Below are 26,796 nucleotides of genomic sequence, written 5' to 3'. Positions count from 1 at the left end.
AAGAAGCATTGGATTAAATATCTGTACAAAATAGAAAATTTTAGCTAAACTATTAGCAAACTGATCCTTTTTTATACAAATATATAAAACCATTATTATTGACAATGTATAGAATACAAATTACTATGTACAATGAATTGCATGTAATAATCTTCTTACAACCCTTTAATATTCATCAAAAAGGATGGAAATATCTTACTAATATACATATATATTGTATGTACTAATATATTAGTAAGATTTTTAACCTATGTTTTGTTTAGGCAGTTTTTTTACTTCATTTCTTATATAAAAGTAACATGAAAACGTTTAATTTACCGTTATAAACGGAGATAATCACATGATTTACATGATACTCACTATGTATAACATACAACATATAACACATGTAAATAATTATGTAAATAATAATATATGTATGACACATGTTATATGTATACATGTTACTCTAGTGGATTCCTCTTTCACCTAATTGATATTCTAATACTTAATTTAACTATAATTTTGTTTCACTATGTACTCAAACATTAAATTTTTAATGCATACCTTCCAATCCAAAGTTGTTTCACCTTTTACATATATTTATCATTATTGGAGCATTAGAGATTCCAAATTTCTATGCAAAATTGTATCTTTTACAGCATTAAATACAACTTTTATATTTTCTGTATCCACAGCAGTAGTAAAGTGATGAAAGAGTGGCTTCCTTGGGTCCCGTTTGACAGATATAAACATATCCAATATGAAATTCTGCACATCCTTCATGGAATGTGAATCTCCTGTGAATTGTGGAAAATACCAACGAACATTTGTATCGGGTGATCTTACTTTTTTATCTAACAAATCAGTTTTATTTAAAAATAAAATAATAGACACTCCACCAAATATCATATTGTTTACTATTGTATCAAATATATTTTTTGATTCCTCCAATCGATTCGTTCTCCTGTAATATTAAGTACATTACATGATAATTTTATCCCTTTTTATATCATTCCTATTTTACTGTAATTAAAGCATACCTATCTTCCAGCAACACTTGATCAAATTCAGATGATGATACAAGAAAAAGTATAGAAGTAACACAATCAAAACATTGATACCATTTTTGTCTTTGAGATCTTTGCCCTCCAACATCAACAAATAAAAATGGTATATTATTAATTTGTATAACAAATTCTGAAATTCCTTTTGTAGCTTTTCTACAATGTAATATATCTTGATGTGTAGGTACGTAATCCTGTAATAGAATTAATAATATTTCAAAACTGTTTCATCATTTTCATCAAAAAATATGATAGATTTAACGAGCTTGTAGAAAATGCATAGACAATATAAAAATTTGTTACCATTCTAGCAATCCTGTCAAGATTGTCCAAGAAATACTGAACTGAATCACTCTGCAATGAAAAAGATACTTTTAAAGAAATAATGTAAGACATATTCAAACTTTTCTATATGTTTCTTATAAAACTCGATAGGCATATTTTATTTTTATATAAAGTCATAAGTAGACCAAGTGAAAACAATTATGTAAATGTAATACAAAGCATATTATAACTAAGAAAGAAATGATGTGAAATTCTCTTACTAATTGAAATTCTCTTCGTCTATCAAAAGCCTTTCTTATTGAGGCGTCTTTCCATAAACTTTGTAAACTTGGTACATAGTGGAGGAATAACCTGGCATCTAATGCCATTGTATTTTCAAATTTCAGTAATTGATAGCCAATGTCATAATTTTTAGGGTTTTCCCATGGAATATTCAACTTATCACGAGCATCCACTAACACCTTCATTCCTTTAATTATGTTTTGATAAATCACATGTTGGTATTCTTTAATTAATTCAGGCTGAAAAGAAGAAAAGAGTACTGTAAAGAATACCAGAAATATATAAGTTAATTTATTACTTATATGTATCGTGTAATCTAGATAACAATTTAAAGAGACTTGTCTATAATTCTGTATCTCAGAACTAACCCGTACATTTTTTCAAAATTAAGTTTTTTACAGGTTATTTACAAATCTTATTGCTTTTTCTTCATTTTATTAGAATAATAAGAATTTAGTTAAGTTATGTTATAAGTGAAAGAAATTTAATAGTATAAACTACTCCAAACACAAAGTTAAGAAATGGGTAATCACAGATACAGAAAAGAACTTGAATCACACTGGCTCTCAGATACAGAAGTCTTCTATGGACAGTCAATAACCTATTTTATATAGCGTACACAATGACTGATACTGTAACAATTATCCAAACAAATGGATTAATAACTGATGCATATATTTGATAGCTTGTACTACATTCTAAAGTAGAATTATAAATATATTTCAAAATACATTGCTTTTGGACATATCCATAATGTTTTCATAATACTCATATAGATATTCTTTTTGTTTCTAAAGATTTTGTTTCTATAAATGAATTAACGATAAGAATGATGTGCAAATTATTTAATTTTGAAATATAATCGCATGAAATGAAATATCAATAAGAGTCGATGCAGTATACATGGTCAAAGCTAAAATATGCAAGATGTAAGTAGTGTTTCAATAAGTGAACTACTATGAAGATTATGAATCTGTACTTTAAATCCACTTTTTCATGTACTCCTCTTATGTTCGAATCAACCACTCTTGCATACATCTACAAACCTATAACAACAACATTATTACCACACATTCAAGAAATATGAGCTGTAGTTTTCTGCAACTTCACAGATTCAAATAAAGAAACTGTCAAGTAGGTAAATGAGCAGGTCCATAAAGACACTCTGACGAACGACCCAGCCAGAATTGAACTGACTCAGAGGTGAAAGAAAATGAAGGATATCTTACCTCAAATTTAATCCCGTGAATAATTCGCATCTGTTTGAGAAAAGTCGACTTTCCGCTCTCACCCGCCCCGAGGAGCAGCAGCTTGACCTGTCGGCGAAGAGTCTGACGATCCTTCTCCAGCATCCGATCGATCTCCTGACTTTTGTAACGCTGCTCAATCTCCTCGGGGCTGAACTTGAACCGCAGGCAACAAGTACATGACCACGTTAAGGACCCCGCCATCTTGCTACCCTGCTACCCTCCTCCTCCTTCCTTCCGGCGTTTCTTCCGTCCTTCCGTGTCAGGCCGTCCTTCCGAGCGAATATATATCCTTGATTGTCTCTAAACACTATGCACCCGCGCACAGCGCACACAGAGGCACGTGAACGCGTAGCAGGCACACACGGGAGTACGTGTTCACCAGTACGTGTCGCGTAACGTAGTGCACGCAACGAAGGAGCCACCCCTTCCGTGATTGCAACCTGTTCGCGATTGCACGGGATCGGCGCACGTCGCGATTCAAAACCGCATTTCTCGCCTAGGCGTAGCCGGGAAACGCGAGCAGCCGAGCATCGAGCCACCGAGTTCGAGGCCCGCACCTACCGTTAATCGCGAGACTCACGCCGTTGGCTGCCCACGATCCTCTCTGGTTCCTCGCGAATTGGACATGATTAAATAATCGTTCTAATTACCGAGCGAAGGAACTAACTTGCGCATTGCCGTCATTGTGCTGTATTTTCGATCACGGGACACGAACCCTCCTCGCTTCGGATCTGGAAATGTTCCTCGCTCGCTAACAGAGCGTGTTATTACACAAGCGTGAACAGAGTATCGGAGTCAACACACGCGTACACCTGCAGTTTTCCGTGTCGAGGAGACGCACGCGAGAATCCGCCTATGCTCAACTACATGATGATTATGCGAGGGAAGAAATACGCGAAACGGCGAACGGGAAAACGTATTCCCCACCACGACGACATATTTGTTATTAGATACTGTCACGCATATACACGCACACGGTCCGTGACACCGACCGAAAGCGCACCTCTTCCCTTGGCCGCGTGATCGGTTTTGCGCGCTGTCATTCGTCGGAAGACCTTTCTTTTTTTCTTTATCCTTGTCGATACTGCAACGCACGCGATGACGATCCCCCTTGAACATCGTGCGTCAACGATCACACTGTTTTAGCTGCGTGGTGGGGAGGAGACGATTCATTTTGTCGTTTCTCTGCATTGTCGGTCGACGCGATTAATGGACTGGATGAGGCGTAGGCCCATAATGACTGTGAATCTGTGGAGGCTGACATCTTTGAGAAACGAACGCCTGCGCTATCTGGACAGCGACTGGAGTACTACTGCGTTCCACTGTTATGTATTCGATCTTATGATTATATGAACGTAGGTTTTATTTTGGAGGGAGATTTGAACTTAGACTAACGCTACAAACTTCATGTAATGTAAAAATTAATGATATTTATAGACAACTAATTATGTATTTGGTATAAACTGTAGTTTTCACTTTTTTTTATTGCAGATATGTAAAAACACTCGTTACAAAAACAAAATATGTATTAATTATGTTAGCAGTGTAAAATTAAAGAGTGATGCATTTAATATCTAGAAGTCAAGACGTGAAGATTGTTTTGAAATATACATTTTAGTAGGAAATTTGAATATAAAGTTTTTTCATCCAAGCAAATCGTCTTGTACATTTGCATTATCAAAGAGTTTTAGCATTCCACCCTATATAGCACAGAGATGTCTTAAAAACGTCCAAATTACATCTATAAGACGCTCAGACTAAAGTAGATGTCTTTAAGACGTGTTATGGACGTAAATTTCAGAAGTCTTTAAGATGTAAGCTGTCAAATGCTTTTAAGATGTCCTAGTTATGTTGTAAAATATTCAGGTATAAAATGGACACGAAAAAGATGTCATTGAGATGTGTGCTATCTTCCAAATAGCACAGAGACATCTTAAAAACGTCTTAAAAACATGCAGTGAAGTCCTAAAAATGTCCAAAAGACGTCTCTGAGACGTCCGATGTTACAAATCAGTATGTCTTTAGGACGTCTTAAGAAACATTTTTAAGACATTTTAGGGACGTCCAAATTACGTATATAAGACGTTCAGACAAAAATTAGACGTTTTTAAGACGTCCAAAAGCGTAAGTCTCTAGGACGTCCATGTAGCGTGTCTTTAAGACGTTTTATAGACGTAAACTTTGCAAGTCTTTAATATGTACACTCATGGATGTTTTTAAGACATCTAAATTATGTCGTAAGACGTTCAGGCATAAAATGAACATAAAATAGACGTCTTCAAGATGTCGTGTACTATCTGGGCTGAGACGAACAAGAATTCAATCTAATTATAAAAATAATTACCTTTCCTTCTTGTTCGAGACAAATTTGATGGGGTCGACTACTTTTTATAGACATGAAATCAAAAAATAATAATTGATTCATTAAATAATGATAAAATATTAAAAATTGCCTATATTGTTAGTACGCATCTATATTTTTGATGCTCTAATATAGTGAAAGCCCGTTTAATTACTCAAAGTGTATTACAGAAAACTTAATATACTCTGGTTCAACTCTGGGATACAGACATATCAGTGACGACAGATTTCTACTGCCTAAGGTCGCTTTCTCAAACTGTGGTTCAGTGTGGATTAATCGATCGCGAGATTGTAGGAAATTGATGGATATCGATATTAGCCAATTCCAGACGATATCGATATTAGCCAATTCCAGACTATATCGATATTAGCCAATCCCAGACGATATCGATATCGATACGCTACCCACTTCGCTTCATAGAAGCGGCAAACGACCTGCGATCAGATGGCTGAAGTTGTGCAATGTACAAATGACACTGTTGTGGATTCTTAAAAGTTGTCAAACAGAGAGGTTTAAAGTAAGAAATTAATTCATACGTGTGAAGAATTCTTTTGTGAAGATACCATGTCATTAGCGGACGAATTATTAGCGGATCTTGAGGAGAACGATGATTCCGATCATATTATGGAAGAACCGGAGCCGGATTTTATTCCGACTTCGGTATCTAAACCTATTGAAGAAGGTTAGGACTTTTCTTTTTAATATCATTTCATTTTAATAGTTATAATACAACAATTACACATTATAAACTTGTTATCTCTTTCATTTCTTTAACTTGAAAATAAACTCTTATACTACATAAACCTGTGGCTTACGAGTCCATGGCATGTAATAATTGTAATTGTTCTTGATGTAAACATTGTTAAATACTACCGATTTAAATAATTTTTTATTTGAATTACAGAAGTAAAAGTTGCTTCTGTCAGGGAATTAGCAAAACTTCGTGACTCTGAACAACTTCAAAAAGTCATGTCTCAAATAGAAAAATATAGTAAAGTTCCTAGGAAGTCTGTTGACATTATTGGACCAGTTGAATCCGATCCAGAATATCAACTAATTGTTGAAGCTAATAACATGGCTGTAGATATAGATGATGAAATAGGTATATAATTAGTGTTATGAACATTAATATTCTCTTTTCTCTTATCAATATTCTTTTGCTATTAAGTAACATAAATCATATTTTCAGCTACAATACATAGGTTTACAAGGGACAAATACTCTAAGAGGTTTCCAGAATTAGAATCTTTAGTTGTTGGTCCTTTGGAGTATGTAATGACAGTTAGAGAATTAGGAAATGACTTGGACAGAGCAAAAAATAATGAAACGTTACAACAGTTTCTTACTCAAGCTACAATTATGGTAGTTTCAGTCACTGCATCAACAACGCAAGGGTATGTTACATAATAAATTCATGCTTTACAAAACATGCATAAATAATTAAACAATTTTTCAATACATTATTCTATTTATAGACAATTATTAACAGAAGAAGAGAAAGAAGCTATATGTGAGGCTTGTGATATGGCTGTAGAATTAAATAATTGTAAATTAAAAATATTTGAATATGTTGAAAGTAGAATGGCATTCATCGCTCCAAATTTGTCTATTATAGTCGGTGCATCAACGGCTGCAAAAATTATGGGTACTAGTCATAAATATATTTTTTGTAAATTTTTTAGAAAGTTTTATGTTTTTTGCATACTGTGTATTTTTTATGTATTACTTTTTATTCTAGGTGTTGCTGGAGGTTTAACAAAACTTTCAAAAATGCCAGCTTGTAATGTCCTTGTATTAGGGTCTCAAAAAACAACATTATCTGGATTTTCACAAGTAGCCACTTTACCTCATACTGGTTTTATATATTATTCTGATATTGTACAAGAAACTCCACCTGTAGGTTTATGTGTGATAAAGTATACATTTTATGTATTTTTCCATTGCAATATTTATTGTTTCGTTACTCTTGCTTATTTCTTTTTTCAGGATTTAAGAAGAAAAGCAGCACGACTTGTAGCTGCCAAAAGTATGTTAGCTGCACGTGTTGATGCATGTCACGAAAGTACAGATGGTCGCATTGGTCAAATGTTCAGAGAAGAAATTGAGAAAAAGTTAGATAAGCTCCAAGAACCTCCACCTGTAAAATTTATAAAGCCTTTACCAAAACCTATTGACCCAGGCAGAAAGAAACGCGGTGGCAAACGTGTTAGAAAAATGAAAGAGCGTTACGCTATTACAGAATTTAGAAAGCATGCAAATAGAATGAATTTCGCAGATGTAAGTTTTAACATTTTATAATTGATAGCATTAACCATTTTAACTAATTATTTCCTTTGTATGCAGATTGAAAACGACGCTTATCAGGAAGATCTTGGATACTCGCGTGGCACGATTGGAAAGGCAGGAACAGGTCGTATTAGATTACCTCAAATTGATGAAAAGACAAAAGTACGGATATCAAAGACACTTCAAAAGAATTTACAGAAACAGCAACAATGGGGTGGAAGTACAACTGTAAAAAAACAAGTCTCTGGTACAGCATCTAGTGTCGCATTTACTCCATTGCAGGTATATTCACTTTAATAAATTTTTTATTTCTTATATTTATTATGTCCTTTCCTGACGAACATTTCGATATTAAATTGAATATATTTACTTATAGGGCTTAGAGATTGTAAATCCACAAGCAGCAGAAAAGAAAGTAAATGAAGCTAATGCCAAATACTTCTCTAATACGGCTGGCTTTTTGAAAGTAAAAAAGCCCTAAAAGAAATATAGATAACGTACACAATGATGTTATATTAATTGAATAAATATAATTTTATGTACACCTTTTATTTTATGAATTTTATTTATATGTATAATATTGTTTGAAAAATGACAATGTGAAATAATATCACGATGAATTATATAAATGAAATTAACTTTTTTTGTAAATGTATTTTTTAATGAAAACGAAATCGTTTATTTATAACCCGTATGAAATTTTTATTTTTCCATACTTTCACAGAAATTTTTAAATTATATAACTTAGATATTACATAGATATACATTATTTATATATTAAATATATATCAATATATGCACATATTAATGTTACATATATTAAGTCACGATTAATTGTTCACTTTAATAATAGTAAGAATTTAAAAGTTGAGCATACAGAATATCCTTACGACTCCATTATTAAACATTTGAATTTTGACCAATCGGCTGCCTTGCCTGTTATGAAACATGAAACTTCATAATAATCACTCGGGCATGTAAAATTTACAATTCACACGAATTTCCTTTATGAGCATCCAATTTAGCGAAAATAGAATAGAAATAAATGAGTCTGAATATATGTGCGCGCCTTACAAGAAATTTAATAAATGACATGCGACGTAACAGTAACAGTAAGTCGATGATAAAAGTAAACAGTACGAAAGAGTTGGTAACTAGAAGGATAAGGAACGTTGACGAGTAACGAAATTAGTGAAACAAGGATAGCTGTAGATGTGTGAGACTCGTGAAAGAACGAGAGTTGCGGCTGTAGCGGTGAAAGACAGAATAAGGATGGGGAGAACACCGGCTGGAACGAACAGCAAACCAGAACTGGATGTCGTAAGGTAATCGTTGAGTTGACTGCTCCGAGTACTCGTGTGTGCCCCAACATCGTTTCTCATCTCCTCTTGGGAACGTTGATTGCGTGTGTTATGCGAAGTTTCGTGTCGGCCGTGCGTTCCGCTGAACATTACGCGGGAATCTTGGTTGTGTTTCGGTTGTGACACGGAAAACGTGAGGCAACATTGCCGTGACAAGGTGGAAATTCTAGTTTCTTCGTTGCGGACCCATCGGAGGAACCGGTAGCGAAGGAACAGGTCCTGACGACCGACCATGGCGACTTTTAAGGACTTAAAGAACGATTGGTCCATGTTATGTCAGGATTGCACCGAGTGCTGGACACATTCCGGTGAGTTTTTAGTTCTCTCATCTTCTACATACGTAGCATGCGTTCCATTCACTATCTTGTGTTCGGGTCATTTTCAAATCGATTAAACTTAATGCAGTTTTAATAAACACGAAATGAAAAGAAATTGTTTTGAAAGTTGGCGAGTGTCTGTAAATAAGTCTTTTAATTTTGTATGTTTAATTTATGAAGTATTAATAGATGATTAATGATGACTTAAGGTGGAAAGTTAAACTTCTTTCGTCTCGTGGTAATTGATTTCTTGAGTTATCAATATAGACCAACAGGTGATCCCCTGATTGCTGTGTGAGTTACATAAACACAAATCTATTCGTACTGTTATTACATATTGTTCGGTATGTAGTTATTTCTACATTTATGATATTAATAAAATGTGGAAAAGAAAGTAGGATTAATAATACATGAAAGCCATACTGTAACGTATGATTGTAATAATATTGTTTTGATAAATTCATACTTGTATCAGGCGTAACGTATTACGATAATAACTCGGGGATACTTTACGTTATGAAAATAATTCGAAGGTTACTTGATTATGGAAATGTCGATATAATAAATGTATAGTTTTTCGGTGCATGAAAAATGGGAAACTAAGATACATACGTATTTAAATATATTATGAATTCTATGACGTTCTTTTTTGACGATTGAATGTGTAAAACATTAAAAATTTACAGATAAAGTTGCATCTGTTCTATCTTCACATTTAGTTGACAAAACGATAGTAATATAATTGTATCTACAACTACAGCCTAACATCGCATGTCTGGATCAGTAATGGAATTATACCTAATTAATTTTCACTTAAATGCTATTACATGAGATCAAGTAAATCGCGGATCATTAAATATTCATGAGTTAACTGGAACTTTTCTCAGTTACAGATTTTTATTTCACATCGTGATAAACTTTTGTAAGTTTTTCTGCATTCTGGGTATTTTGCATAATAACTGCCTTTCGAATTCATCCTTTCATCTTCTCTCATTTGAGCGTCAAGAAAGTACGTACATAATGTTAGGTTGATAATACATCGAATGATCGAATGCATACATCTGATGTTCCTGTATTCTATAAGAAATGTAGTTGGTTTTTCTTCCGATTATTTTTCCAAGTTTTCAATCGAACTTTTATTTCATACACATGCATATGTATATTTTGACCCTGATTTCGCCAGTGTCCTGAAAATCGCCACACAAGAGAAATTCGTTAACTTATAATCAAAATTGCAAGTTAATACCACTGTGGGATTTAAAGAGGGAATGGACTTCAACCAAAAATTACAATATGCTGGATAATAATCAGCGTTTTCATAAAACATGACTTGTAAGGAGAATGAACTTCGTTTTACATTTCAATAAAAAATTACAACGTGCTGATGAATAATAAACATTTTTGTAAAACGCGACATGCTCGCGTAAGGGGTTCAAAATGACTGAAGCTCTCTGTTTAGTAAAATTTGTCTTGTTTCGTGTGTAAATTTGGTACTAAAGCAGACATTCATTTCAGTATGATTAGTAAACTCTGAAAAAGAATTTTCTTAGACCAAATTAGCAACCTTTTCTGTTACGACATATCGAAATTACGTACCCCGTGTATGGCAATTTCGCCAGCTACAGGCTTTCACTATTTTATTTTAAACTATAATTAAAAGTCTCTTTTATGGATAATAATTTATTGTAGGTGTCAGATAAGATTCTAAGCTTTATAACACATTCAATAATTTCACTATATATGTATTTAGAAATATTATACAATCTTTTAAACGTTAGAATGGCGAAATTGGGATCACCTACTTTACTTTACCTTCTAAAGTTTTTAAAATTTTAGTGCCAAAGTACTTAATTGGTACAACATTTTTTGTATTTAAAATAAATATAAGTGCATATTTTTTTGTGGAGCTAATCGATTTGGCAAATGGGCGGATCAATTCTTAAGTCACTATAAATTAACATACGGAATAAATGATAGCCAAAGGGAGCAATGTCCGGAGTACATGGTGAAATTTCCTAAGTAACTTCATACAATCCTACCTGAACGTTTCATGCCACGTGTGGTCAAGCGTTGTCGTGGTGTATCAATAGGTATTGCGTTTCCATGTAATAATACTGGAGACTTTACTACTATTGCTTATTAATTAGCTACAGTATACATAGTACATAGCATTCCAAGAACAGGGAGCCAAGTGTTTGAGAAATACTTTTTGTCAATGGAACATTAAAAAAAAGCTTTAAAAATACTTCAATTATAAAATTCAAAATTTTTAAATCCAAGATGTTTATAGGAAGTAGTTCGTGGATCTTTAAAGCTTTATAAAAATTCAATTTATACAACATAATGTATTAAGACTTTTCTGCTCTATTTTTGTCTTTTAGTACATCTGTAAAGTTGTAGAATCCTCTGGTTGTTAATTTAGCAGATAGGATATTTCGTGCTCCAATTTAGATCCCTTACCAGACTTTAAAGCATCAAAGAGTGAAGGCTATACTTTCTCCGAAATTATAACAGATATCGACGTATTTATTTATTTATCTTTTTTTCAATTAAATGTTATACAAATGCCAATTATTTAGGGTGCAAACAATTTGAGGTTTGAGTATCCAAGGGTTGGGGGGTGGGAGTGGGGGATGCTACTCCTATTTTTTTAATGAAGTGGCATATTAATTTTTCTCTACTCAACTAAAGGTTTTATCGAACTTAATAACATTTACGTAAGACATTTTATTCTGGTTTGCATAGTTAAATAGTTATAGCGGAAAGTGTTTTACGCAAGAGAAACTTTGTGAAGGGAATGTAACAAATGGTATCAGAAGAAATTTATTTTCATTTGAAACTTATTAGAAAACTATGTCTTCTGACAACCAGTTATTTTTTGTTAAAAAATTCGTAATTTACTTTTAACTTTTTCATTGTAATGTTAAATTAGTCTTTCAATGACTTTGACTTCTGATGGGATTTCGTTTCTTCGAGCTCCTTCGAGATTTCGTTTAACGATAGTTAATAAATTCGTATTGGGGCTTGTGCCTGAACTATCTTTGAATTACGTCTTTTTGATAAGTAAATCATATTACTTATGATCTGATGAAATATAAAATACTTCAATTGCGAATTACAAGTAATAATAAATTAGAGTCCTTTCTTGACATATTAGATATTCCTAGTATACTCCAACAAATTATTAACAATTTTTGCTACAACAGAGAGGAAAAAGTATAACGGAGAGGTAGATTATCTGACACAAAAAACTTTTATTTTCTTCAAAATTATTGATTTTTTATGCACATAATATATGTATTACTTGACGTAAAAAATTATACATTAATTTGAGAAATTTGACATACTTAAAATTTATTAGGTAAGCGTGTGTGTTATCCATTATTGAGATAGAAATATATCAGATAGATTTTCTTGGAAATAATTTCTACTTAGTTAGGACAAAAGTTAAAAATGTTCATGAATTCTTATTTTTAAATCAGCGCTAAATATAAAGTTTTTTCAGTAATTAATAGCTTTTAATCGTTTATCATAACTAGGAAACTTTGAAATCAAAAAGGAGAGAAGTTTTTTCTGTTCTATGGAATACTTGTGTGTAAAGTACCTTTATACACGTATTTGTTACACATGCACCAGGATTCTTTCTAAACAAGATGGTCCTTGATGTGAGATGTAGAACTCATTTTAATTTTAAATTCATAAAACAGAATTCGACTATCCCCAATAAGTGAATTTACTTGTCTCTTCGGGTCTATGTTTCTGTTCATGTTTGTAAATATCAGTCAGTTTGATATCATTACAAACGTCTAATGTCTACATATCTTATATGTAACGATTTCTCGCAATTTTGGGGTAGCCCTTTCGTTTAGCGGCTTATATGTATTTAGAAATCTGAAACATCTAAAATTATGTAATTTGGCTTCCATAACCCTTTTTGTGTAATGCATGATATGCTGTATAAGTATCTCATCTTTAAAATGAACAAAATGTGCTCCCAAAGTTGTTATTTTTAAAACACATTATATGTCACAGTTTAGGTACTGATTTCATTATCTCTGCGACCTAAACTGTAATATACTTCGAAGGTTTCGTTAAACGAATGAACGGACGTTTTCAAGGACTTTCCTTCCAGTGAAACGTCATATTCGCTGAGAAATGTGATATAAAATTCCACCATTCATCGTACGTTTCCAGACGTTATAGGAGTGGTTCATTTATATACGTCGCATGCCAACAAAGGCATGCGTATTGTCACGTGGTCTAAATAATTCCATTTTACAAGTGGTTAGAGCATTCACACTTTCAACTTCGATATCATTTCTATTTTCTGTCACTCACAGATAACTTCTAATGTGTTTAACTTTTGTAGTTATTTAAGATTTGTTGAAGAACTAAATCTTATCTATGAGCAAAGTAGAAAGCGTTCTATGTGTTTTGAAAGAACTGATATTTTCTGCTTGCGATAAAAAAGAGTATAAACATAATATTATTTTATAATAATCGTGATTTATCGAGACTAATATAGAGAATTTGTTGAAACATATACATATAAGAATACTTATCTTTGTTATTTTTCTATTTTCGTATAATATAACAAATTCCAGTTTGCTAAGACAGTTGATATTTAATTGAAGAAAATGAAATAAGTAATAGGTCATTATAATATTATTATAGACTTATCGATTATTAATTTTAGAATATGGCATTCTTTGAATTGACAAATATCTTAATACTGTTATAAATTGTAATTACTGTTATAAATTTCACATTCGTTTAGATGAAAATATCAACTAGAATGTTTTTAAACTTTTGTATTAAAACGTTTTGATATTTCAATACTTGTGTATTTTTAATTAATACTAAATCATTGTACACACAAAGCTTCTAGTATTTTTATCTATTATATCATATGCTTGGCTTCTTTACAGCAAATCTGCTTCAGCGAGCAGAATTATATATTCTGATATTCAAGCTGCTACAGACATGTACATATATTATATGTACTTTTTTTATTCATAGTTCATTAATCAAAAATACTTGTTTCAATCTTCCTTTTCAACTCTTAAAAAATATATATATATTTAGGTATATATATATATTTAAGTATATATATATATATATATATGCAAGTTCGCAGCGATGAACTTCTTTCAAGGATCAATATAATTCATAGGACATCTTGTACTGGTATTTTCATTTCATAATAAATTAAAGTTTCCGTACCTATCACTTTTAAACAAATGAAATTATAAATTGTCTTTTTTGAGAGAGACGCCTCACTTTTGGTAGAGGTGCCACATTTCGAAAAATTTGTAATTTTCAATTTAGACTTGGTAATTTAAACTTTTTATTTAAAAATACTAGTAAAAGGAGAATAATTGCAGTCTTTTCTAGTATTTTTCTTTTTGTAAAATAATATTTCTTGGAAACGTCAAAATTTTTGCCGATTATATTTTCTATTTGTAGAATTAAGCAAAAAGGGACCTAATTCTATGGAGGTGTTTTGAAGATGAGATGGATACTTTTAAATACTTTTTTGTATTTTAAACATTAAAAACATTTTAGTCAACTTAGCTTCCATTGAAACTGTCACATCTATTCCGTCTAAAAGTGCGGCATCTACCCCAAATATATTTTGCCTCTAGTAAAGAAATATTCCGCAGAATACCCTTAACGTATTACAAAAGTTAGAGTATGAAAAACTATGAGTTTTTAATTACTACCATAGTATAAATAAACATGAAATACAAAGGCAATGGGCGATAGACTTGTTTCGAAAAACTGTAAAATCTTCGAAAATAACATAAAAAATTCAAACAGCATTAAGCATGTGCGAGTGACGGTGCAGTTATTTTTTACCTCCATCCTTTAAATACCGACAATGCGATATTTCTCCCGTAATTACATTAATATTGTAAGACGTGAAATAGCGAATAGGGAATAAGAAGAAAAATAAACCGAGAAAAAACAGAAGACTTCAAAAAACAGAAAATAATATAAGATATGGAAAGATACAAGCGAGATTGTGAAATTGAATTGTTTTTTCGACAATAATGTTAGAATCAAACTTTATTTATCTATCTATTATCTTAGTTCATGTTATTCAAATTAAATACGTATTCATTAAATACTATGACGTTGCGTATTCGTACGTCACGGTTTTGCCTAAGTTGATTGTGAGATATGGATTTCGAACAAAGGACCGAACGATTCTACCAACCCTGACTGCCCAGCGAGACGTTCATCGCACTTTCTGGAGAAATTTCGAGGATTCTAAGCAAACGACTTACATAATTCGAAATATTTTCGTGCTAGTCGTTGTTACGCACTCTCAAGGCTGTAACGCTAGGTCGTAACTCATTGACTTCCCGATCAGGGATTCTATGAAACCTGCTGTTCGGTGACGTCACGAGATAAAGAAGAATTTTTCCGAATGAGGTGGGGATTTCTAGTAATCACTGATTGGTGGTGCAATCTCCTCTTCATTCGAACAGTTCCCTTTTTGCGTCATGACGTCACCGAGCAGCAGGTTCAATAGCATCCCTATTTCCGGTCCTCTGACCACGCAGTCTTCGGATCCAAGTGGACGAGGGTTGCCAGGCGATTAGAATGTTCTGATGTCACTACAATAGGAGTAGAAATAGGGGAATAACGTTATCTGACAGTATTGGGTCCCCACACTTCCCCAATCCTACTCTTACTGTAGTGACGTCAGAAAGTTCTGATCGTCTGGCATCCCTGAAGTGGACAAGCCAACAAGAGACTGTAGAGGCCTTTCACCCTTGGAGTTGAAGAATTCGTCGCTTTACGCGTAGTTGCAGTAAACTCTTGCACTGTGCTCAAAGAGTCTGACAAATTTGTGACAAAAAAAGAAAGATGCCGTAAACGAGCCTACCATTGATTAAAATGACGGTCGCCTTGCACGAAATCACACCCTATTTTCTTAGAGCTTGTCTATCGATATATAGGGTGATTAGTTTATCTGGAAACCCTCCGAGTGTTGGCAGCATTTATTGTAATTACTGTTAGCATTGTAAGAGCTGCTAACATTCATTCGACAGTTTCCAGATAAACTGATCACCCTGTACGAGCCTTGATGATAGTCTTGCGGCGCTGTCATTCTGAAAAGTCTCTAGGAAAGGCGAGGTTAGAGGAGAGCTTGCAAACCGTTGTTCAGGCGGGTGTATATGTTTCTCAGAAATATACAGTAACTTAGGTGAGACCTAATCAAGTGGCATGCAATACCATTGTGGATGCAAGCCGCCAAATGTGTTCTCTGCTATTTGGTTCAGGGCTGTATCTTATTTGATCACATTTACTTTCTTAGCCTTCCCTCAACATTCCAAAGCCCTCGTTTGGACAACGCTACTATAAAGTTCCAAAGAATTATAGTCAGGACGCTCTGAGACAGAGAACGGATTTTCCCTTTCCTTTAATCTGCCGTTTCCTCCCTCACGCAGCACAACTTCATCAGGACATCGATTGTTAATTCGACACACGTCGCAAAAGATCTGCCCAAAAAATGGCTGAAAAAATAAAGGACCCTTAGTATTTGTATACTGGATCACTCAAAATTAGTTTTTTAAACGCAAACATATATTTTTCGTACTTCTCTTGCCTCTATACCTCTCCACTGATATCTTCTGAACTTCCAATACTACGAGTGTGTCCCTTTTCTCAAGGCAGTGACAATCTTCAATTAATTATGGAACGCAAGTCAATTATATCAAGTGTAAAAAGTTTGCATGTATAAACGCTTTAACCCCTTGACTTATAACAACGAGTCAGACTCGTGCACTTTGTACTGTGTCTTCGCTGCCGATTACGCGATAACGCGTGATGAGGAGGTTTCATTAGTAACCGATCACGCATTATCGCATGAGGAGTCTATGTTGGCTTAATGGGTGCTCTGCGGTTGGCAGTTTAGGATAGATACCCGTTTCAGATCGGCAGTGAAGGTGATAAAATTACGAAAGAAACTCGTAGGTCAAGGGGTGAACTACTTAATGCGAAGACATATTGTTTTAGAGCTATATCTAATTCTGGAAAGAATTTAATTGATTGAAACTGGATTGCTGTGTCTTCTCCTAAAAGCAATTCGTACTGCAGAAAAAAATCTCCGAGACATAGTATCGTTTGCCGTGTCACCAAATAAATAAACACGATCTTCTCGAACTACCAATACCACGAACATATAGAAAATATCTGTGAAACACCCACTAAGTCAAGTGACAAAGGCAGGGCTCCCTGGAGTTAGATGATTTTCAGGAGACCTTTATACTTGCAAGTATCATGGGTATTCGTAACCTATTTGTAGTGCACGTGGTCTTCGAGCCTCTACTCGCTTATGGGAAGACAAGTACTTAAAAGAGAACTCTGCTCGTGAGCAGACGAATAATGTAGATACACCATAATGTAGAGTGCTTCTCGGAAATATAGTGACTTCATACAAACAATAGGGGTTCAAGTTCCTCACACCCCTAACAATGAGTGTCTCGATGACACATCGAGCGCTTGCCAACTGTTTCTAATAGTACGAAGGGAAAGGACCGCTGCCATTGAAGAACCACCCTTCCGAGGGTTCTTGCTCTTCACGTCTCGCGCCTGGGCCAGTGACAGGCATTCTGATATAACCGAATGGAGGTAGTAATAGAGAGTATCCGATCATGGCATATATTTTGTCATCACTAGCCTAGGCCCATACAAGTATGCTGAGGAGGCTGCCCTGGTAGGGGAGGGCAGATAATTTCGTATTGATCACTTGTGCCATGAATTGCATACCGATGATGTTTCGCTTATCGAGAAGATCTAGTTTAGGTAAGCTGCACAAATTCCTCTGTTCGCTGTGTTCCGACGGAAAGATTTCGTAAGTCGTTCTGCTTTGCAGAATCCTAATGTTTTCCATAATTTATTCTGCAAATTTCGCAGTACTGTCGAATTCTAGGTCCCGTCAGGTACATAACAGGATCTCTTGCCGAGCGGCGCGATTTCCTCAAAATTCCTCCAGTCAAGATCGCGTTACCATCTTGCATATTACGTAGATTGCCGACATGAGTCTAGTGTAATTATTGTAATTACATTTGCCAGAGTACTGAAACTCTTGATGGCGAACGTATGCTGCATTCGCTTGTACCTAACACCTAACATGTTTGTGCGATCTAACATCTACTCTACTCTGCTTTACATTTGACTGCCGCTTTGCGACCTCTCTGTTGTACGCAATAAATATCTGTAAAGGCAGTTGTGTCGATTTTTCTCACCTCTGTAGCTTGGTCGTGAGGGTGTTCTTCTGTTTATCGCGTGTTTACCACGACCGTTATCGAAGGCTGTCGATCCTTCCATCGTTTCGCATCCTTCGAGTTGTGTCCTTTCGTATATTTTGTGAATCATTTAAAAATCAGTACTTTCGGGTGACTGGCGCCCATCTTTTATTACTTTCGATAATTGTGTAGCTTGCAGGGTGTGGAATGGTGAAGTTGCTTGTACCCCATTTTCGAGTACACGGTGACGTCAGATCGAAACGTACGTGACAGTACATAGTCCTTTTTCTATGGATAATATAGATAGGTATCATTCCAAACTACCTGTATGGATAATAACAAACTTGTATTTTTATATAGAACGCATTCACTGTCGTCCTAATTTGTGATACAAATCAATAAGATTCTCATCCTTAGTAATTGAAGTATAACTGAATAAGAGAAAATAATGTCTCTATTGTGACAAGTGGTTGACAAGTGGTGTAGACACTAGTAGATAGATAGATATTTATTTAGGTCTTGTATTTCGGCTTTGACCGACTTCCAGTTACAGTTCTCACTTGTTACATATATATCATTATACTCTGATTATACATATTTAAATCTATCTTATTATACTAATCTTAATTGCGCCCTACAGATATTGCACTGCCAACATAACTTAACAGATATTATTCCTTAATCTAATCCCTATGTCCCGAGTTATACGAAATTATATAAAATTAAAGTGAAAACATAACCTCCTTTATTCCATCTTTATCCCTCCCAACTATAAAATAAAATATAATTTCTCTTTTCTGATTTCCTATTTCTATTCCTTAATGATCTGTTTCTGTCCCTTTACTCTAACTACCTAACCCTAATTACTAAATATTTTGTCATTGTCTTTGGTATTCTGCATTTCAGCTTCCTTCTCTTTTTTCCTCCTCTCCCTCCCCTCCAAAATTTCCTTCATCTTCTCTAGACCAGACCCCTTTTCACTCAAAAACTCTTCTGTCGTCATATCTCCTCTAGTGACCTGACATTCTCTCAATATGTGTTCTATGTTCTCTTCCCCATTTTCACAGATTCTTCATTTTCTGTCTTTCTCATCCCTCTAGTACTGACCTCCTCTTAATTCGTTCCCACACCTGAACCTGGCAATTATGCACATTTCCTTTTTCTTCTTCCTCCCCACCAGATATTCTGGCAGTTTTTCTGTCACTACCTTCCCGTATTCTTCATTATACCTGGATTCGTTGATCTTTTCCAGTTTAACCCCTCTCACCTTGTTGGCCACTTTCTTCATTACTTTTGTAACCACCACTCTGTATATTCTCCTTCCGTTTCTCTTCTGATGTCTTCCATCTCCTCTTTTCCTAGTTCCCAGTTTTTCCATCTGTCATTCCTTTTTCTCTCCCATTTTCTTCCCAGCTCCCCTATCCTTTCTCTCTCCATTTCCCTTATATACTCTCTTATAATTTTATTATTTGCCTTTCTAGCTCGCTCCTGATACTTTATCGCCCTTTCCACTGCTTTGGTATTCAGGTTTCTACTTTTACTTTCCTCATTCAGGATGTAATTCGGAGTTCTCCTGTCTAATCCTAGTATCCACTGTTGAAGACATTAGTATGCATTCTAGCAAAATCTCCCTTTATCATTATTGCAGCTACATTTACAATCGTAATGTATTATTTATATAATAGTAATTTAGTTTTAAACATACTGTTTTTCATTTCACGGTTATAATATGATGTATGAAGCACGCATATGTTCTTCGTTTTTAAGGTAAAATCATTGATATTGATCCACAATATGGTAATTATGCGATAAAAATACACATATGTATAAACAATCAATAGATTGCGAATCTTTACGTATTTAGGAAAATTGTGATATACATAAAAGTATAGGATCCACATTATGTACAAAAATGTACAATATATCGAAAATGAAATACCTTTTTTAATGTTCGTAGGGTAGACATAAAACTTTAAACACGTTCCATTTTTCTATTTGTGTTTATAAAAAATTGGAATTTGTATAAATATCTGTAGTCTAGTAATTACCTAGGGACCTAGGGTGTAGTTCGGTGCAAAGAATGCAAAGAGCAAGCAGGTGTGTATAGCAGGTTGCACTAAACAGGCGTTATTGTACATGCACTATTGTGTACCCACAGATGAACATAAACACAATTGGGATCCTATCTGTTTTAACCAAAACAAAAAAAAGATATAGAATAACAATTAGCTTCTCGACTAAAATGCTTTTAGTTATAAATAACGGTTATAAAGGTCTGACATTTTTTTCGTTCTTGATAAGCGTTATCAGTAACGGAAGTTCATTTCGGTTGCTCGTAACAGTTATCAATAGAAGAAACTAATTTCAGTTGCTCATAACCGTTATCAGAAACGAACGTTTAATATGTCAGTTGGTTAATAAATAATTATTATTGTATAATCACAAAGTTTAAGAATTAATCTTTTTTAAAAAATTTGCTCTAAAGTAGCTTAGAATTTACAATTATTACTTTCAACTATAATAACAAACAAATTTTTGTTAATGATTGTTTTCATAAAAATATTTGAGAAAACTGTTATTTTTTATGTCTGATAAACGTAAGTCTTGCTACGATTACAAAATAAAAATGGAAAACTAAATTTAAATTTCTGTAAGCTTTAATTTAATTAAAATCACTGATTTCTTCTAAGCTATGTTCAAATAATCACTTATTTTATGAAACATTGAATGCAATTATAGAAGAAAACTAGATAAATTGTATTTAATATGGTATTATGAAAATTAAAAGTGAATTTCGGCAGTTAAATCACATTATTGATTGAAATATTGACTCTGTAACCATAAATGCAAATAATGGCGATAGTAGTTTGGAATACAATTCAGAATAATAAAGTATTAATTGTTTAAAACTAGCTCTGTTTATTACATTGTTTACGTTTATATTCACGACAAATAGTTACACACTGTGTTGAAAAAAATAAATATATGGTGGCAGTTACAGTTAGTCTGAAAATTTCGTAGGGAAAGTGTTATAATATCTAATTGTAACAAATATGATTATGGTCTTATTTAGCTTAAATGTCACCACTTGCCGCGTGTACTTGAATATTTATTTATAGCTGTAGCCTTAACTTGTCAAACATAGTATAACCACAAATGATTTATACACCCGCCAACTTTACACAAACGCTACTTGTTTCTATTGCAATGAGAGAGTCATAGAAGATAATATTCACGAAATTTGTATATTTAACAAATGCTGCTTTCTGGGCCAGGACAAATTTAATTATATCTACTATATTTCTACAAAATCTATTCATTTTTCACTGAGGAAAGATTTGTCATTAAACATATAACAATCTCATAACACAGCGGTGCATTTTGCTCCAAATGATTTAACGTAATAACGATTATAAAATTATTATACGATTAAAATCAAGTTAGAATACATAATCAATATCTAGCTTCCTTTGCAATGTCAATATAATTACTCCAGCAATTTTTTCGAACTTTTTCCTCATAATATCATGTGTCACGCGCAAGAAATAACAATATGAGTATAGCATCTTAGTAATTATTATTTTGCGTGAAATTCATTGCTTATCGACAAAAACGTTTTCTTTGTAGAACGAAGTATGTATTTCTTTAATTATTATAGTGATTACTGGACGAATCTCACGTTTTCTCATTTAATTAATACTATGACAAATATTTCATAATTCAGTAATACCTGTTAATTTTTAAACAGTCTAAAGAGCTAACAATGAAACTTGAATTAGTTAATACACGTGGTGTGATACATATTTTTACTGTTTAACTTTTGCATGATGAATCGTTTAGTAGTTAACCATAAAGTGGATATTGACTCAATCACATAAAAAAGTGATTATAATATTATGTACAAAGTACATAAAATTTTCTTAATCAAAAATTTGTTTTTCACATTTTTCATTACATTTCACGCATACCTCACTAGAAATACATACTTCTCATATTTTAAATATATTGAAAACATATCTTACTGCACTACAGTCTAAGGAGGAGGGAAGGGAGTAATTTAAACATACACGGAAAAAATGTTAAACTGAACTTATTAGTCTTTTGTAGAATTTACAAAAGTACTCTAACAGGTTTGGGTTTAACAGAATCAGTAAAAGTAACTTTGTAGATTTAACAATGTTGCTTTTACTATAGTTAAGCTACTTTTATTAATTTTACAAAGGTCTATAACAGATCCTACAAAAATCTACTCTCTTTAAGTTTACGTAAGAGACTTTTGAATGATTTCTAAGAACTTTCTTTTCGTGTAAGACGAAACGACTGTTCATAGAGATGGATCCGAAATGATAGAGCATAGGGGAAGGTTGTCAAATTTCGACCACTACAATATTTTTTACTGTAGGCTGGTAATAAAATATTTGTAATATTTGAAAGATAGTAAAAAAAAATATTAGATATTAATTATGTTTTTAATGACTTATAATTGTGACATCAATCCACTTAAAGCAAGTGGTTTCTTAAGATAGGTCTCTGGTTTTGTAAGTTGAACTACTGGACTAAAGTGCAAAAATGATTAAGCTTTTTCAACAGCAAGTTTACAAAAAATATTACGCAGATATTAGCATATCTAATCTGCGTACCTAATCTCATGATAAATATCAGCAATCTGAGCAACAGATACTTACATACAGTTTATAAATCCACGTGCAATATTTTATGCGCTGTATCATATTTCCTTTTTTGTTCCTTCAAATGACATTCTACGAATGCAGGCAACTACTTTTCGTACGATGTACGTAACTTTACTAAGTAATTGAAAATATTGTACTGAACCTTATTTTCAGGTAAAACTTCTAGATTCAATACAGCAAATCGTAGTTTTTTAACGTACTTTCAATATATGTAATTGAATGTAATACTACTTACTTTAGAACAACTTGAGAACTTTCAGTTGAATATTAAAAGATTCTTAATCGTTATAATAGACTACACTTATTTGCTTAAGCTATGTTTACATTAAACAACTTTTGGTCGGGCAACTGACTTGATTAACCAGAAGTTGATTGAAGTTCTCTATGTGAACTCAATTTCAATCATGTTGAAACGACAAATTGGTCCGACCAAAAGTTGTCTAATGTAAACGTAGCATTAAACGTCAAAGTGGGCAATATGATATGATAATAGCAATTGCATTAAATTAACTAAGTATATAAACAACACACATTATATGTCATACGATGCAAATTGTTTACCCATCATAAGCGATATGAATGGTTTAACCTAGGGGCCGCTGCTCCAAATTTGGCAACTTTCTCCTACTGTGTAGAAGTCAGGAATTAGCACTAGGAAGAAATGGAGCTTGACTGGTTATAGTGAAATGGGCTAACCTATACTCGGACACAATTAGAAAGATATGGTACAGACATTTTCGTGATTGGCCAAACCAATTGTATGTATGCAGAGATGCACATTCCCGCTCAGAAGTTTGGAGTGCCCGTCGCTTTTTAGAAAAAACAAAATTTTTTATAGATATACATATGTTACTTTTGTTTTTAATTATAATAAATCACAGTCTCTATAGTATAAAAGTATAATATTATAAATAAAATATTGATTTAAGGAAGACACTATTTCTTTTGATGTTTTAGCATGTTCAACCTTTTTAGCGGGAATGTATAATAGACGACAAAATATGATGATACTAAGAAGGGAACATCGTGAGGTGTAAATCTTCGATTTTGATGAAACTTAGTAGGATTGTAGAATAGCCGAAAATATTTGATACGTATTTTTTTTATCAATTGTAACTCATGTTAAGGGGGTTAAAACCACCCCCAAAGTTTGGGGTGGAAAACATATTTCGCTTAATATTTCCAAAACTATTGCGTGTATAGCAAAATAATGTAAATGGGACGATTGCGTATTTTTGAACGATGAATCCACTCATGTAAACAGTTTTTGAAAATATTAATTTATTTAAAAAATTAGTTGTTTTCACTGACTAAATGTTGATCGATCGTTTCAAAAATTTATATGCGAATACTATGAACCAAAACACAAAATACGGATAAAATAGAATTTTGAATTTTTACGTTATAAACGAAATAATAACATTCATAGTTAGACTACATTTTATGTGAAATTGGGCCCTGGAACGAGTGGCCTTAAGAAAAACATTTATAATGTTCTTGAATGTATGAATAATAATATCGCTAATGAATACTTGCGACATCTCACACCCGTTGCAAACAGTAGGAGAGGTTCAGTGTCAATGACCCTTGCATAGATGAAAATATAGCAAGTAAAGATGGTTTATAAATCATTTTGCATCAATAATTATTATTGACTATATACAAGCAATTGAAGGATTTTGCACTATATTCTGCACTATATTCGCTGAGCGAAGGTTAAAGCAAATGTCTGATACGCAATGATGTAACTGACGGATTATTAGTTACGCGAATATTTTCTCGCACCGACGATTTACAATTCTGCAATGTTATTCGAGAAAGCGACGAAATATGTACATACCACTGTTCGCTCTAAGAAGCATAACCTCTCTTTTTGTTGCGAGTTTTTAGCCATCAAAATTGCTGTATCATGACAATTTTCATAGAGTAAATGCTTAATACTGATACTCCTATATTCGTTTTATTTATTTTTTGTATCTTTTTGTAACGAATCTTTACGTCGCATCAACTGCACTTTGAGGTTATTAGGGATAACTGTTACAGTTGGGATTTGGGAGTAATGTGATGATTAGAGTTCACTAGAAAACAAGGAATATTTTAAGAAGAAAATAGCTTGAGATACTTTTTTACTATTATTAACTTTACTGTACTGTACTCTACTGCAATTCGGAACGAGGCAGGAATGTGTTAGTTTTGAATGTCCTATTCTAAGTCTATTTATTACTACCTGCTGTTTCCTCACGAAATTTGATGTATTTAAAATTCTATTGAAGAATTCTTCGTGAATTTTCTTCGTGCTTTCATTTATTGTTCCACTGGTGTTGGAGACGTTGTTTGAAGGTTTTCTATAAATCGGAAGGGCGAGTTTTATGTGGGTTCTTTGTTGGTGGTAAAGTAATTACATCCTTTGCTGAATACGCCAGTATGTGATGGTATCTAGGTGAGAATGATTTCCTTCCCTCTTTTGATCACCGCGTGGTTGATTTCTAACGTGTTCAGTATAATATCGTCAGTTCTTGTTGATGCTGGTCGTATCAATCTACATAGGAGGTTTGGAACATTTACATCTTTTATTTCATTGTATAGATTGCCCTTGGCGTGTTTAAGTTGAAAATTCAAACATGTTCTGTCTTCTTTTACTCTGTATTGAATAGTTTATTAGACAGCAGCATATAAAGGTGTCATCGATGCTGGTTTTTTAGAAGTCATGGATATTTTCCGCTGGTATTGTTGTCACTTTTTTGGAAATTTCCCGCCACTTTCTAACAAGAAATCATTCCCCAAAGGAAAAATCTAAAAAGAAACCTATCTTTGTTCACGAGGAATTTCGATTAAACTTTTGGGCTAAAACAAGCATTCCCTAAGAAATTCTTACATAAAATTCAAGAATCTTCATCACTACCCGAAGTTATATCCTTGGTTATAGACAACACAGGGACTGTAAAACGTGCGTGCACTTCGAATTCGGAAGAACTCCACATGGTTCACGACAAGTAGTTATCTTCAGTAGTGTAATTTGTATAAGGCTTTAGAGATTCAAAATATTTATAACAAAGATTTTAACTGATATGTGCTATTGCTGGACCAAAAACCCTAATTTTGTGATAACTTATCCTGTTCATTATAATTACAGATGCACTGTCTGTAAACAATTGAAGAATCTTCTAGAAGACACTATTCTTTCTCATGCAGCTAAAAGGTGTAAAAATCCATCCCATGTATACAGGTTGTTCTTTGTTTAAAATCTTGCTGCTGACTTTTCGGTATTTTGTTGCATGGCAAATTTTTCTACTATTAAAGCTCTTTACAATTTTGATAAATATTTTAATGCATATTACATATATTCTATCATAGTAGGTACAAGCACTATAATTTTTAAGTGGAACAGTCATAGCCTTGTTATAATCGCATATGTACATGTTTTAATGGTTGAATGATAAAATCGATTAACATAGCGAGATTTCAGGTACTATGTCACTACACGAATAGAGCTAAAGGTTGATAACTATTAACACGTTGCAGATCTTTGAATAAAAAATGTGAAATGAAATATGTAATGAAAAACATAACAATATACCCAGATAGCACACGACGTCTTGAAGACGTCTATTTTATGTTCATTTTGTGCCTGAACGTCTTACGACATAATTTAGACG

General features: G+C 33.3%; 2 protein-coding genes across 3 annotated transcripts; one reads left to right on the top strand and one right to left on the bottom strand.

Moving 5' to 3' along the window:
• Window positions 1-277: 277 nt before the first annotated feature.
• On the bottom strand, window positions 278-4,082 carry Cta (Guanine nucleotide-binding protein subunit alpha cta). Of its 2 annotated transcripts, XM_076376574.1 has the most exons (6): window positions 2,843-4,082; window positions 1,592-1,852; window positions 1,350-1,400; window positions 1,023-1,240; window positions 882-946; window positions 278-779 (listed from the first exon to the last, which is right to left on the bottom strand). In XM_076376574.1, exons 1-6 carry the CDS (start codon window positions 3,062-3,064, stop codon window positions 589-591), a joined length of 1,008 nt encoding a protein of 335 aa, XP_076232689.1. In that variant the 5' UTR covers window positions 3,065-4,082; the 3' UTR covers window positions 278-588. The 2 variants fall into 2 exon arrangements, with proteins under 2 accessions (XP_076232689.1, XP_076232688.1); XM_076376573.1 differs by having other exon boundaries at window positions 278-946.
• A 1,560-nt stretch (window positions 4,083-5,642) lies between these two features.
• Window positions 5,643-8,062, top strand: Prp31 (pre-mRNA processing factor 31). The gene is made up of 8 exons (XM_076376365.1): window positions 5,643-5,907; window positions 6,130-6,327; window positions 6,415-6,619; window positions 6,701-6,870; window positions 6,964-7,121; window positions 7,212-7,502; window positions 7,569-7,793; window positions 7,888-8,062. Exons 1-8 carry the CDS (start codon window positions 5,790-5,792, stop codon window positions 7,990-7,992), a joined length of 1,470 nt encoding a protein of 489 aa, XP_076232480.1. The 5' UTR covers window positions 5,643-5,789; the 3' UTR covers window positions 7,993-8,062.
• Window positions 8,063-26,796: the final 18,734 nt, after the last annotated feature.

This window comes from Calliopsis andreniformis, chromosome 4 (assembly GCF_051401765.1).
Source record: "Calliopsis andreniformis isolate RMS-2024a chromosome 4, iyCalAndr_principal, whole genome shotgun sequence".
NCBI classification, from domain to species: domain Eukaryota; kingdom Metazoa; phylum Arthropoda; class Insecta; order Hymenoptera; family Andrenidae; genus Calliopsis; species Calliopsis andreniformis.
This window is presented reverse-complemented; position numbering and strand designations above follow the sequence as displayed.